The sequence below is a fragment of the Rhagoletis pomonella genome, unplaced genomic scaffold (assembly GCF_013731165.1).
Source record: "Rhagoletis pomonella isolate Grant_MI unplaced genomic scaffold, Rhpom_1.0 Rhpom_scaffold_04870, whole genome shotgun sequence".
NCBI lineage: Eukaryota > Metazoa > Arthropoda > Insecta > Diptera > Tephritidae > Rhagoletis > Rhagoletis pomonella.
The window spans coordinates 1-14092 of NW_023463419.1; the positions used below are offsets into that span (position 1 = coordinate 1).

General features: G+C 31.7%; 1 protein-coding gene across 1 annotated transcript; it reads right to left on the reverse strand.

The window, feature by feature from the left end:
* Positions 1-668: 668 nt before the first annotated feature.
* Positions 669-14086, reverse strand: LOC118754896 (protein rhomboid-like). Its single transcript, XM_036489767.1, has 3 exons — positions 13418-14086; positions 3572-4001; positions 669-2658 (listed from the first exon to the last, which is right to left on the reverse strand). Exons 1-3 carry the CDS (start codon positions 14024-14026, stop codon positions 2309-2311), a joined length of 1389 nt encoding a protein of 462 aa, XP_036345660.1. The 5' UTR covers positions 14027-14086; the 3' UTR covers positions 669-2308.
* Positions 14087-14092: the final 6 nt, after the last annotated feature.

The following is a 14092-nucleotide window of genomic DNA, read 5'->3' on the forward strand; positions in this document are numbered from 1 at the left end:
TTATTGCGTTTTTATAATTGTGATTTATTTATTATCAGTATTCATGTGTATATGAAGGTAAAACTTTCGATAATTTCAAAAATAAATAAAGAGATTAAGATGGAAATGTTTACTATTACTTTAAAAAATGTTTAGATTTAAGGCGGCGTATTCATAGTCAAGATTAAGTCGACACTTAAGTTAGTTCGCATCCTTTTGACATAATTTTCAAAGAAAATGTCGGCCAAAAGCAAACCCAATTTTCTATGATAATGTCTGTAAAAAATGCTGCTACTAAATTTATCATAATACTTTATTTCGACTATGAATATGCCCAAATTTCGTTTGGTATATTCTTCCTAAAAGAGGAACAATAAAAAAAATCAAACCAAAATGAAAATTAAATGTTTTTTTGAAATTTTTTAAGTCAAAAAATATTTATTTGCCATTTTTAAATATTTTGAAAATTTTCGAAAAATAATAGTTGCAATTAAAAAAAAATATTAATTTAGCGAAGTTTTGTATTTCGACTATGAACATGCCCCAATTTCTTTTCTTTTATATTCCTCTTAAAAAATGTAAAAAAAAAAATTCATACCAAAATGAAATTTAAAATTTTTTAAGATATAACGAAAAATTATTTATTTACTATTTTCAAATATTTTGAAGTTTTTCGAAACTTAATACCCATATTTTTTTTAAATGTTAACTGCGATTTAAAAAAAAAAATGAATTTAGCGAATTGGTCAAGCGTAGACACATGTGAGCCGCGGTTTCGAAATTTTTCGAAGAAAATTTGGAAATTGAAATAATTGTACTTTTAATTAAAAAAACTCTTAAAATCGCACAATTTTGGCTGTAATGAAAAATTTATCATTCGCAAATATTTATTAAATACATATATTGAAAGTTTTCGAAAATCCTAGGTTTGGAAAAATTTTTGTTTCAGTTGAAAAAATCTCAATTTCAGGTTTTCTGTTCAAGCGTGCAGATTTATGTTCGCACGGTGTGAAATTTTTAAAAATTTTGAAATTTTCGAACACTCAATTTTTTTGATTAAACTTAAGTTTCAATTCACGAAACCTTACATTTTTAGAAACTGAAAAATTTTCCGAAAATATATATATTTTTTTAATATTAGTGTCCCCCGAAAAAACCTCAATGACGCGCATTATTTTTTAAAATTTTTTAATATGCTGAAAATTTCGAACAAAAAAATTTGTTTTAATTAAAAAAGAAACTGAATTTTTTATCCAAGCGTGCACTCGTTAGCCGCACCTCGGCTTTCGTCGCTCCCTTTGCCGGCCAATTGTCGACTGCGTTGTTTTTTTATATTTCATTAATTTTTGTTTTTGGTTGACTAGTGCGTTATTTTGTGTGAAAATGCGATTTATAGCGTTTAATGTACACTTCAGTTCACATTTTAGTTTAACTATTATTACTTGCGGGGGATAACGAGGAGATGATTCCTAACTTTTTTCTAATACATATATGTACATATATTTATATAAACCAAGCGTTGTACTTGTATTCGCTTATGTTTTTTTTTTCGAAAAACCTTTAGGCTACTTCAGTTTGTATGTATTTACAAAAGTGTCAGAATGCACTTTAACCGCATTTACAATATTTGGTTTTTGTATATGTGTGTGTGTGTGACCCGATTGTGCATTGATGTTTACAATTTTATATTAAAAAAATATTTTAATTAAATAAATAAATGTTTTTTCTCTTCACTTCTTAATGCTATAACTAAATGTCATTCAAGCGTGCTTGAATGCACATTTGTGTGTGTGTGTGTGTGTGTTTTATTTATTTATTTTTATTTTCAAAATTAATTCAGTCTTTGGTATTATCACAACATTTGTTTATACGATTTGGGGGTTTTATTTGCGTTCGATGCAAAATATTTGAATATGAAAAACAAGTAAAAAAGTAACGAAATTAAATGATAAATTAAACAAGAACTGTAACGAAAATATTTAGGTGCTTTAAACGTTAGAGTAATTGTTAACAAAAAAAAAAATTAAATATAAAAAGGATTAACAAAAATGCGCAAAATTAAAATATTTAGTAGGAGTAAAATTTGAAGTTTGCGATATTTGCTATTTTAACTTCCTAGCTGTTTGGTTAATTAACGCGCGCGCGGCACTAAATTCGAGCGTACTTTCATTTGAAATAATTTTTCCTTATTTTCTTCTGCGCTAACTGCATTTTTGTTAATCTCTCTTGCTTGCTCAGCCAAACCTTTTCACTAAAACTTTTTACGAGTTATTTTGGTTTTTTTTTGCATCCTCTTCGCTTAAATTGTCCATAATCGCAAACAGACTTTTTACGACACGCCCAAATCGTACAACAACTGTTGTGCCACAACTTCGCTACGCTCCTCTACCAGCTGCCCGGTCATCGTGTTGATCAGATTGAAAACGATAGCGAAGACAGTGAAGGCGCTATAGACGCCCAACGCCAGCCACCAAATAAGATTCTCATAAGCGCGATGTTCGAAATTCTTCAGCACCAGTAGGCCGATGGTGAAGCCCGCCAGCGCTCCGGTCATATGAGCGATATATGAGACTGGTGGGGGATCGAGATTGGGCCAAGTGCGATCGATGTGTGTCGGCTTGATCGCCGCGTCGGCATCGAGATATTGTGAGTATAGCGCATAACCCAGATCGCAAGAAACTGCAAGAGAAGAGAGAAGAATAGAAAAAAGTGCGGAGATTAGCAGAAGTTTGTTTTGATTTGGGGTTCAGTTGCTTGAAGAAACTGTACACGGTCAAAAATTTGGGTTTAATTTTTAAACCGCGCTGGGACTACTGCCTTTTTTAAACTTTTATAGTCTACTTTTTAAGCCATTCAATAGTTTTACGCAATTTTTAATATATTCTGGTTTAAATTTTAGCCCAAAAAGTTCGTGGTTTAAAAATCAAACCAAAATGTTTTAATTCTAGTTTCTAGGTTTCATATATAGAAAATTTGGTTTAAAATCTAAACCGAAATAGAATATGTTTGCACAGCGAATTGTGGTGTTGATTCAAACTCAACATATGAAAGCACATTTACATGCGTGGCTGTAGCTGAGTGTGCAAAGATGCTTGATACAATTGGTTGCTACCAAGGCTGTCCGTGTTCAATCCCAACCAGACGGAGCATGAAATTTAAGATTGTTTTTTTTTATTCTTAATTATGAAAATGTTTGGGTTTAACATTTAAACCGAATTGTTTAAATTCTAAACCCAACATATTGGCTCTCTTTTTTTTAAACTTGGAAGGTTTGGATTTGAAACTGAATTTAGTTTGGTCATATATGTAGTCCAAAAAGTTTAAAATTAAAACCGAAATTTTTAACCGTGTATAGAAGTAAACAAAAAAAACTAATATGGGGCACACTAAAGAGCTTGTAGAATGAAATGTGCCCGCTGATCAGAAAAAAAAGCATGGCACCGCAACTCGCACATTTCAACTACACGCCACACTTTAAGTAAACAAATCAAAAAAGCTTACTTCACTAGCACTAATACCCACTGCCCCATTAGCTTCTTAGCCCCTTAACTAATTGTAAGTGAGAAAAAGAAAATTGGTTTTCTAAACTCACCAAATATCAACACCGACAACAATTGCGCCACCGCATAACGCATCTGCCTGTAATTGAGTGTTATGTTGGCCAAGTGTGCGGCAAGCATTGCGTATACGCCACCGCTGGCGCCCACCAAATACACCTCCGAGTCGACTACGCTGGTGCCCAGCGAACCGGCAAAAACGCCCGCACAGTAAATGATCGCCACACGCGCCGAACCGTGCATTACCTCCAGCGGGATGCCGTAGAAGAGTTGAATGACCACATTGAAGCCCAAATGAAACCAGTTGGCATGTAGAAACATATAGGAGAGAAAACGCCACACTTGTAAACGACGATCGGGACGATAGATGAAAACCGAATCGGATGCGATGGGCATGTGTGGGATGAGTTGACGTGTTGTCGCCGTGCCCGGCACTGTGGCTGAGTCGTAAGCGAAAATTGCGATCTGTAAGGAGATGAGAGCGAAGAGAGAAAGAGGATTAGCGTGTGTGTGTGTTATGAGTATGGATAAGACATTTATTACAGCTAAGATATGAATTTACTTAGAGTCTGTTTGTAAGTAGTATAACACTAAAGTTTCAATAATAAGAGTATAAGTTAATTTTTTATTGTAAAAATAGTACTGAAAGTAAAAAAAAATCCTTAAAAAAAAACTTTAAAAAGCTTTCGATTAATCTAAATTTATATTAATTTTTCAATATCCAATAAATTCTTCATAAATTTTGAGATTTTAATTGTAGGAATTTCCGCTAATCTTTTGTACACAATCCATTTAATTTTTGAATTTAACGAAGCAAAAACCGCAATTTCGAAATGCCGAATTCGGGCTTACAAACTCGAAATACCGAAATTGATAAAACCCAAAATTTTTGGATATCAATTTTAAGGTATTTCCTTAAATTCAAGCTCTGCATTTAATGACGTCAATACCGAAATTTCGGGGTCCCGACATAATACTTAATCTATGAATCTCGAAATCCAGAAATTAGTATGATTATTTTTTAGTTTTGAGTTTAAATTAAATTTTTGAATTAAACGAGGCCAGTCCCGAAATTTCGGGATTCCGAAATTACACTAAAAATATCCCAAAACTAAAAAGATTTCCAAAACTTAAGGTCTACATTTTTAAAAGAAATGCCGGAAATATTATTCCTGCATTAAACCAATTCCGAAATTATGTATACCCAAAATTTATAGTATTCCTAAACTTCAGAGTCCTGATTTATATGAATTTCCTTAAATTTTGAGTACTACATTGAATTGCTGTATTAAACGAGGCCGAGTCCGAAGTTTCCGGATTACGAAATTATACTAAAAATATCGCAAAATACCGAAATACACATTCAGGTTCGTCCATTTTAGCATCCCCAAATTTTCTACCTCCCCTGCCAATTTTATGTCTTGCCAATGTTATTTAAGCATTTTCCTGTCCTGCCAACAACTGCGCTCAACTTTTTGCGTTGCTCATTACTCCTTCATAGTTTGCGAATTTCACTGCTGATTAAAAAGTCAGCTAAAAGTCAAGTTTTTAAAACAACCATCAACTTGGCAAAGCAGCTACTTAATATAAAAAGAGAGGATTATGGCTTTTGCAGGCAGAAGTTGAGGGGAAATTCATTTATACAGTTCCTGTCCGCAGAAAATTCACATAAATTTTCTTCACATTGTGCGTTCACTTGTCACAAATGCGTGCAATGCAGCGAAGTAAATTGAAAATGCATGCTACGGTAGTAGAAAAAGAAAGGTATTCGGTGCCAAAAAAGCCAATACATAGTTCAGAAATGCAGCCTCGACGACCAAGAAAGGATATGCATTTTCAACGAAAAACATGTTTACTCGCAGAGACTGAGAATTATGAAAAATGAATAACTAAAAATTATATAAAAAAAATTGTAGTCACCAGATTATATTTTTGTTTACTCTTTCTTGTCTTTGTAGTCTAATGCTTGTCAACCAAAAAGTTGTTTTCCACTTGTCGAGTGTGCAGCACAAACGAAGCGAAGTTGGTAGCGCAAGACAAATTGTTTATCAGAAATTGCAATAAAGTAGCAACGGTAATGCGCTCAAGCTAGGAAAGCTGTGGTTTTCCAGAAGTCTAAGTGCGGAATTTTTGTATTTTTTTACAAAACATATTTAGCTTTAATGACAATGTTGAGCATTAAAAAACTTTCGTGCCATTAAGTTCACAAAAATAGTCATTATGCAGACACACATGACATTTTTTGTCATTTCATTGTCTAGTGGAAATTCGGCATTAGTTTTCAAAAGTGATGTAATACAGTATTTCCACAAGGCATTAATAAAATGAAAAAAGTTTTAATGACATAATTGGGAATTTCATCAAACATTTCAAAAATGTTTTCTATAATTAAAGGACCTTTGATTAGTATTCAAAATTGTTGTTATACCGTATTTCCACCAGGCATTAAATGACACAAGTTTTAGTAACAAAATTGCGCATTAAAAAAAATTTAAACTCGATTCCAAATAGTGTTTTTAAATCGCACAAATTCGTTGCTATTTCAATTCATATTGGAAATTCGGCATGTCAAATTTATATAAAAAATTTAATAAGAGTTAGAAATGTTTTTTAATGTAACCCCAAAATTACTAAAAATTCAAATTCTTATGAAAATACTAGCATAAAAGATTTTTCTGAAGATAAATTTGTTTTTTTGATACATGTTTTTTTTTAACTTTATTAAATGTATTTTTTATTACTCAAAATAGAATATCAACTTTTTTACAAAAATATTTTGAGTCTCTTGAAATCACATATAAAATTATTAATTTTCAGCCAACGACCAAAAAAATACCCAAATCTTAAACATTGAACCTAAAATTAACGGATTTTGAAAAACAGCTGCTATGTGAAAACGTGCCATAAGTAAATTGTATTCCGCCATGTGTAAAAGTAAAATATTGAAGTTAGTCTTTAAAAATATGTATACAAAATAAATTTATTAAATAAAATAATTTTCTTTTTTACATATTTTTAAAAATAATTTGCAACCCTTTAGCGTAGTAAGTTTCTCAAAAAATCTTATAAAAGATTCTTAAAAAAATAGTCATGTGAAAAGGAATTAAAGAATATATTTTTATTCAGGCTGTGCAAAACTACGATTCAAAACAAAAAGAAAAATTTCGAAAGATACTAAGCAGAAGAAACCCAATTTTAATCCATTACGTGTGAACTTAGTATAAAACAGATTTAAAAAAGTTAACAGAAGAACACATAGTTAAAAAAGTGAACCCATCTGTCTAAATAGCGCAAATGTATTTAAAAAAAGATTTTAATTCATTAGGTGTAAACATAGTAAGATTTAAGAATAAATTGTAATCCACTGTGTGTAAAAATATCCTTTAAATCCGGCAGTTAGAAAAAAATCTTAAAAAAAACTTTGTGATTCTTAAAAATCGAATGCCATGCTTTGATCTAAGTGTTAATGCAGTATTGGAAGATTTAAAAATAAAAATTTCAATTCACTTTTTCGAATGAAAATTTATAAAAAAGAAAAATTTCATCCACTCAATGTAACGTAATGCGAGCCAGATTCTTATGAATTAAAAAAATTCAAACATATAACGCACAATAGATTTTGGAAATGCTGTTTAATTTAATTCTAGAAAATAAATATAAAATTTGAAAAACTAAATATTTTGTCTACTTAGTGTGAACGCAGTATTAGGAAGGTTCAAAAATTAACCTTTATTTTATGAAGTATTTAAAAAGAAGCTTTAGAAACTTTAAAGCTCTCCTTATGGTATAAGAATTATACAAAAATTTTGCAACGTAAAGGCTGGTAAAAACTCACAGTACCTTTTCTATTTTCATAACAACGACGCTTGGAATTTCGTGTGTGCAAGAAAGACTAATAAAATTGCTTTTGTGGTTGCGGCAAAAATTTTCGTTTGAATAAAAACGCTAGTTGCTGGGGTGCTTTTTGGAACCAAACGCAAAGGACTAACAAAAACTGCCAAAATACAGTGCTGTTCATTAAAGAGAGTACAAGCCATATGTACTTGGCATGGCAAATATGTATGTATGTAAATGTAATTTCGTATGCTATGTATAAAACATTCTTCGCTACAAAAATCCTTGCAAAACTCGAATGAATGAATTGTAGGGGCGATACATAAGCTAATGCAAACCTTTTCCTATGTTCTGCACATGTAAGCCGCAAAAATTTTGGAGAACAAAAAACTCTAGATGGACATGCAGCTGCAGTTATTTAGCAAAAAATAGAAATTGAAAATAAAAAAAGCACTCACTTAAAAAACGACAGCAATAAGAATCGAGTCAAATAAAAACTATGAGAGTGGCCAATCTATTAGGACAAACAAAAAAGCAAAACAATAAAACTAAAAACCTTCACAACAAAAAAAACGTGTATGCAATTTTTTATGTCCCCTTGCTTTTTACTGCCATTCGCCGCTCCCTTTGGCTGAGTCACAATTGTGTGTTTGCATTTTTAGCTTTTTTTTTCCTTTCTCTCACTCAATATCCTAGTATCCCTTTTGTTTTTGCTTGCCCATGCTGTCATGCATACGATTTTCCTGCTACTTCGAAATTTTTGATTTTGGCATATTTTGAAAGGTCCTTTCCTCCTTGTCTACATTCATTGTTCGCATAGCAAAATATATGTAGAAATAAAAACACAAAAAACAAAAAACTTTTATTGCCGAGTGAATTGTGAAAATAGAAAAGTTTTCGGAAGTACAGTAAAATAAAATTAAAAATGGCAGCGCATAAATTGCACAGAAAAAGGTAGCATAGTTTATAGATAAAAAAAAAGGCGGCAAGGCGCGTGAGAAACACATACACGCAGAATCAAGCTTACTAGACGGCGGCAGGAAGTGTGAGTGTTTTTTTTTTTGCATACATCCAATGCCACTTTTGTGACATAGTCCAGCAAGCTGGGCCCACGAGGAGAGTACATATTTTCAAAAAAGTCCTCGTCGTAATCGTTGGTGATTTGCTTTTTTCAATTCGTTATGGAATCACAACTTTGTCTCGCCTTAGATATATAACGCTACCAGTTAAATGCATACATATGTATGTATGTATTTTTTGTTGTTGTATTTTTTGTAGTTGTATTTTCAGTAGTTGTAGCAGTGACATAGCAATCGTAGTAGTTCAAAGTTTATGCGACTAGCAGTGAACAATTGGAATACTTTTATGTTTTTAGGGTACATACATACATATATACATACATACATATATACATACATACATACAAATGTATGGAGCGCGCACCCAATCAGCTAACTGAATAACCACCCAGCCGAGTCGGCAGACTCGAACGTGCCACAGCCAAAGCTAGAGTCAGAGTTCTAGTACATATACTACATATACATACATACATATATATATAGACCACAGCAGACAGTGTGTAATCGATTTTGGGGCGCCAGGCGACTCGTGCGCCATTTTTTTCCTTAGCTACAATTGTGTTGGCTTGTTACTTGGGTACGTGAAGCTAATATTGTTATTGTTGTTTCGCTGACCGCCGTTGCCACAAGCTACGGAATACATATGTATGTATCTTCATATGTATATATGTATGTATGCATTAAGAGGTAAGTGTAGTTATAGTAAAAGAAAAACTACTTCCGTTTTTGTGTTGTGCCACTTAACGTTGTCGCCGTTGCTGCTAACGCCATATTGATTGGTACGTACATAGCAGTTCATCCTGGTGTTTGTATAAGCACATTTACATACATACATACATATATGCACATTAGGGTGCCTCGCGATAAGAAATTGCCTTTATTAAATGGGCCAATTCCATGTGAATAAATCGTTCCCATAATTTAACATGCAAAACAAAAACAAATCGGGATCAATTGTTTTTGTTTTGCTTTATAATTTTTGGGAATATATTTGTTCATGTGAAATTCGTGGTAGGGCCGATTATATCGCACACGATCTTCAAAAGTGTCACAACTCAAAATTACACGTAGGTCAGAAATGCGAAAAACTATTTCTAGTTTTTCAACAAATTATAACAAAAAATTGCTCCAGCTTTAGCTGAAAGGTAAATTAAGGCTCTGTGTACATTTTTAGTGCATATGTAATTTCAAAAATGCCAAATTCTGAGTTGTGCCAGTTTTGAAGAACGTGTGCGATATGACTCTTAAAATATTTCGGAAAATTTATATTTACGCGAGCTGGACCGATTTGAAAGTAAAAAAATAAGTTTTTTATAAATATTTTTTTCCAAAAAATTGACTCAGATGGTAGCAGTGTTTAAGCTTAAAAGGTCTACATGAAATGGTTTAAAAATTTTATCAACCAAATCAAAATAAAGACATTTTTTGATTTCGAAATCGGTTTCTGCTCACTTATAACTTATTTTCTCGAACTATTTTGACAGAAGTCTTAAAATATAAAAATTTTATAATTCCATTTTTTTTTTGTATGGACAGTGATGGACCCTAATATATACCAGATACATACCAGATATATGTGAGTGTATGGAGTTTCATTTCTTTGCAGCTGTGCTAGACCATTTATTGCCTGCATCATCTTTTTTTGTATGGACAGTGATGCACCCTAATATACCTACATACATACATACCAGATACATGTGAGTGTATAAAATTTTATTTCTTGTATCTGTGCTAGACCATTTATTGGCTGTATAACTTTTTTATTTACAGCATATGAGTCGTCTGCTGAAAAACTTTGTCACAGGAAGGCGCTGCTGGATTTTTATGAAAATTTATAGTGAAATAATAATTTCGGTTATTTTCTGTATTTATTTAATTTCTCACAGTTCGACGAGCACGATTTAACTTCGATACTAAGTATTTTATTTTTTATTTTTTTGACATGTAATTAATGTACAATGAATTCACTGAAAAAGTTTTGGCATATTTTATTTGTTTGCGAACTAATTTTATTTGGAAATCACGCAATTGCGTGAATTTTGTGGAAATTCCGTAAAATTAAAAATGCAATTAGCTGAAATTATGATTAATTAGAAGCAGCGAATTTGGCTGGATTTGAATTATGCGGAAAATTTAAAAATAAATAAAATAAATTTAGCGGAAAATTTGCGTATTTTTAGTAAAGTAAATAGCTAATGCGTTAAATTAATCAAATTGTTAAAATGTCCGATTTGGTTTATGGATTCCAATGAAATGCGCAAATTGTGTTGGTTGGAAACGAAAAAAGAAACCAAATAATGAATAGATACATATGTATATAATTATGTGTGTACATATGTTGATTAAGTGAACTTAAATATTTTATATTCCAAATTTGCTAAATCGCCCCACATATTTTTCGTGAAAATTTCCAACAATTTAAACAATTTCAATTAATTGTAATCAAACTATTTTATGAATAATTGAGCAAATTGTAAATGAAAACAAATCCATTCTATTTGGTGCGATGAACTGTTAAACAGCAAAGTTTTGGTTTTATTAAGCTTGATTTTTTTGATATTTTCGGTATACATACGTACATGCGTATGTAATATGATTTGCTTTTGAATAATTTTATTAATTTACAAAATATTTATCTAATAAAAAATCTGTAAAGTAAATAATTGAGTAGTACCTACACAGTCAGTCATACCTACATATTTTGTGATTTTTTACAACAAAATGAGTAACAAATAAATTCTAGTTTGTGACGGTATTAGAAAAAATACAATGAACCTAAACTAAACAAAGCGCAAAATTCTAACAACCATAAAAAAATTAGACAAAACCAAGAACTAAAAACGGCCAATAGTATTAAAATTAAAAGGTAAAAATGTACAAAGAAAAACTAAGTTAAACATAAAACTGGTACTACAAAATAAATAAAGAAAATTGAGAATAACAAAATAAAGCAAGGTAAAATTAAAAAAAATTACTAAAAAAATAAAATACAACTAAACAAAAAAATTAAAAAATAAACGAAAAAGAAAATAAACTTAATAAATTAACAATGGAATATAAAATTATATAAATTAAACAAATTAAAAGTAAGATAGAAAATTAAATGGTATAAAATAATAGAAAAATAAAACAAAAGAAATTCTAATTAAATAGATTGCAAAGAATAAAAATAAAAAGTCTAATTAAATATACAAAATAAAAAGCTAACTTAAAATTAAAAAATTTAACGAAATGAAGAAAATAAAAATAAAATAGCAAAAAAATTTTAAAGAAAAAAATAATTAAAAATATTTCAAATAAATTAAAAGAATTTTCGCTGTCTACAAGAAAAATTTAGTAAAATTATACGAATAAAAACTAAATAGAATGTAAAAAATAACATAAAAATTAAATAAGGTAATATAATAAGATAAGGAAATGAAAAAAATTTAACAAAAAATATAGACTAAAAAAAAATTTACAAAGTTATTTAAAACAAAATAAAAACAAAAAAGATAAAATGAAATACACAAAAAAAATAAAAAGGTTAATTTAAATAAAATACTGAATAAAGTAATGGCCGTTTTCTCAAAAAGGTTTTAAAATTTGTTCGCCCTTTAAACATAAATTTTGTTCTGAAAAAAATGTGTTTAAAGAAGGGCAGATAAATTTTAAAATCTACTTGAAAAAACAAATAAAAATAAAATAGAAAATAAAATTAAATGAGAAAATAAAAAAGATATCTAACAAAATAAAAAAGTATAAAAAAATAAAACGAATAAAAATAATAATAAGACATAAGTAATACTAATTTTATCTTAAAAAAATCAAGTGGAAATAATATGAGGCGTATTCTTGTTTTGGTACGATTCGAAACTTTTAAACCCAGCAGCTATATGCGCGGAGGCTAAAGCGCTGCGGACCAATTTTCGCATCTTTATAGCGTGGTCCAGATTCCGCTTTTTCAACTAGGGCATTGCTTCAAAGAAACTGCTTCTGAAAGGAATAAGTTTCCTTACTGCTGCGCATTTTTTCCGTTGATCTTTATGCCATTATTATATTCTCTATGCTCTTAGATCGTTGCGTCATTCTTGCTCGCATTCCAAATGTTTTAGCCTAAAACAATCTCAAATGAGGAGTCGCTAACAGAGGCTAAGCGGCAGAGGCAGGTTGTCTGACAGGCCGTGTAATACGTGGACAAGAACAGTGATCGGGAGGCAAAGCAACTCGGGATAAGCTGAAAGGAGTTCAAAGCAATTGCCAGAAAGAGAACCAGATAACGAACTGGAGTAATTTTTCACCCTCTTAGTGTAGGTAGTATTTCTTAAAGTACAAGTGATCAGATAGTAGCTAAATAAGTATTATAATAGATAGTTGGTTTTCCCGAAGCATCTGTTTGGCCCAGGGTTCCAGGGCCGGTATGAGTCTAGCAGACTTGCTTTCAACTAGTTAAGCCAGCTTTCTTGTTATTTCCCTAGGTTGGTTCCCATTTCTGCCCGTGAGCTTCGCCCTGCTTGTTGCCTAATATGTATTCGACATCGATTTTCTTTCTTAAGATGTAGACGTAGGCTTTATGCTTAAGTATGTCTAATGCCCTCAGAAGTATCCTACGTCAGCTACCGATTTCTTAAAGAAGTAACTTCTAACTAAAAATTAGGGATTTCTCGATGGATTTCCTAGCCAATTTTTCGTCATAGAAAATGTTCAAATTCAGTTTTAAACTACAAACACTATGTAGTAGTAAAATTTCTGCACTCATCGCTGTTAAAACTTTTAGTATGCATTTGAAAACAATACAAGAATTATGGAGTAATTGTATTCCAGCAGCGTTTTTGTGCATAAAGCCTTAAAACAATTTTTGGATACTTAGCGGAGAAGTATGACTAATCTCACAAAAATACATATAATTACAATATAGTTCGCTTACTTCATAAACTATTAGCTTCACTGTCAATTTAATTAATTACTGTTTTTTTTTTAGAAACTCACCTCAATGAGCGAGATCGCCAGCATGAAGAATGGCCAATGTAGCCTCAAATCATTCTTCAAGTACGCCGCTTCCGGATCCGCATTACAAGCGTATTTCTTCGTCTGTTGTTGTTGTTGCTGATGCTGATGTGGATGCCGCTGCTGATGGTGGTTTTCCTGCAGGTATTTTTGTTGCTGCTTTTGTTGCAATTTATGTTGTGCCTTCTCCATGTAAATGTGTTCACCGTGTCGTGTGCAGCAAGTGCTACTCGCTGTACTGCTATCGGTGTCGTAGGACGAGGACGAGGCGGACAAAGTGGCTGTGGAAGACAGCGACGATGCCAGTGGTACCGTCGCTGCTGCTGCAACAGTGGGTGTGTGGGTGTTTGTCGATGTAGGGCAGGATAATGATGTCGCTGCCGGCAATGGAATGTCAATAATGGTTGCTTCAATGGCGGGCAGTTTGTCGACGATAACAACAGTGTTTGCTGTTGGAGTTTGTTGCTGCAGTTCGTGTTGTTCAACAGCAGGGATGACCTCGTCAATGGATTGCTTTTGCTGTTGTGGTTTTTGTTGTTGTTGTTGTTGTTGCTGCTGCTCTTGCCATATTTGTGCCGCAAATTGCTCCATTTTCGTTTGGCTTGTTTTTTGTTTATTTTTCTTTAGTTTGGGTTTTTTTGCCTAGTCTTTATGCTT

Bases quoted from the DNA above. Each gene is read 5' to 3' on its own strand.
- LOC118754896 (XM_036489767.1), bottom strand. From the start codon at position 14,026: ATGGAGCAATTTGCGGCACAAATATGGCAAGAGCAGCAGCAACAACAA. The intron at 4,002-13,417 runs GTGAGTTTCTAA...ATCTCCTTACAG, and splicing joins TGGCGATCTCGCTCATTGAG to ATCGCAATTTTCGCTTACGA. The intron at 2,659-3,571 runs GTGAGTTTAGAA...CTTCTCTTGCAG, and splicing joins GTTGTCGGTGTTGATATTTG to TTTCTTGCGATCTGGGTTAT.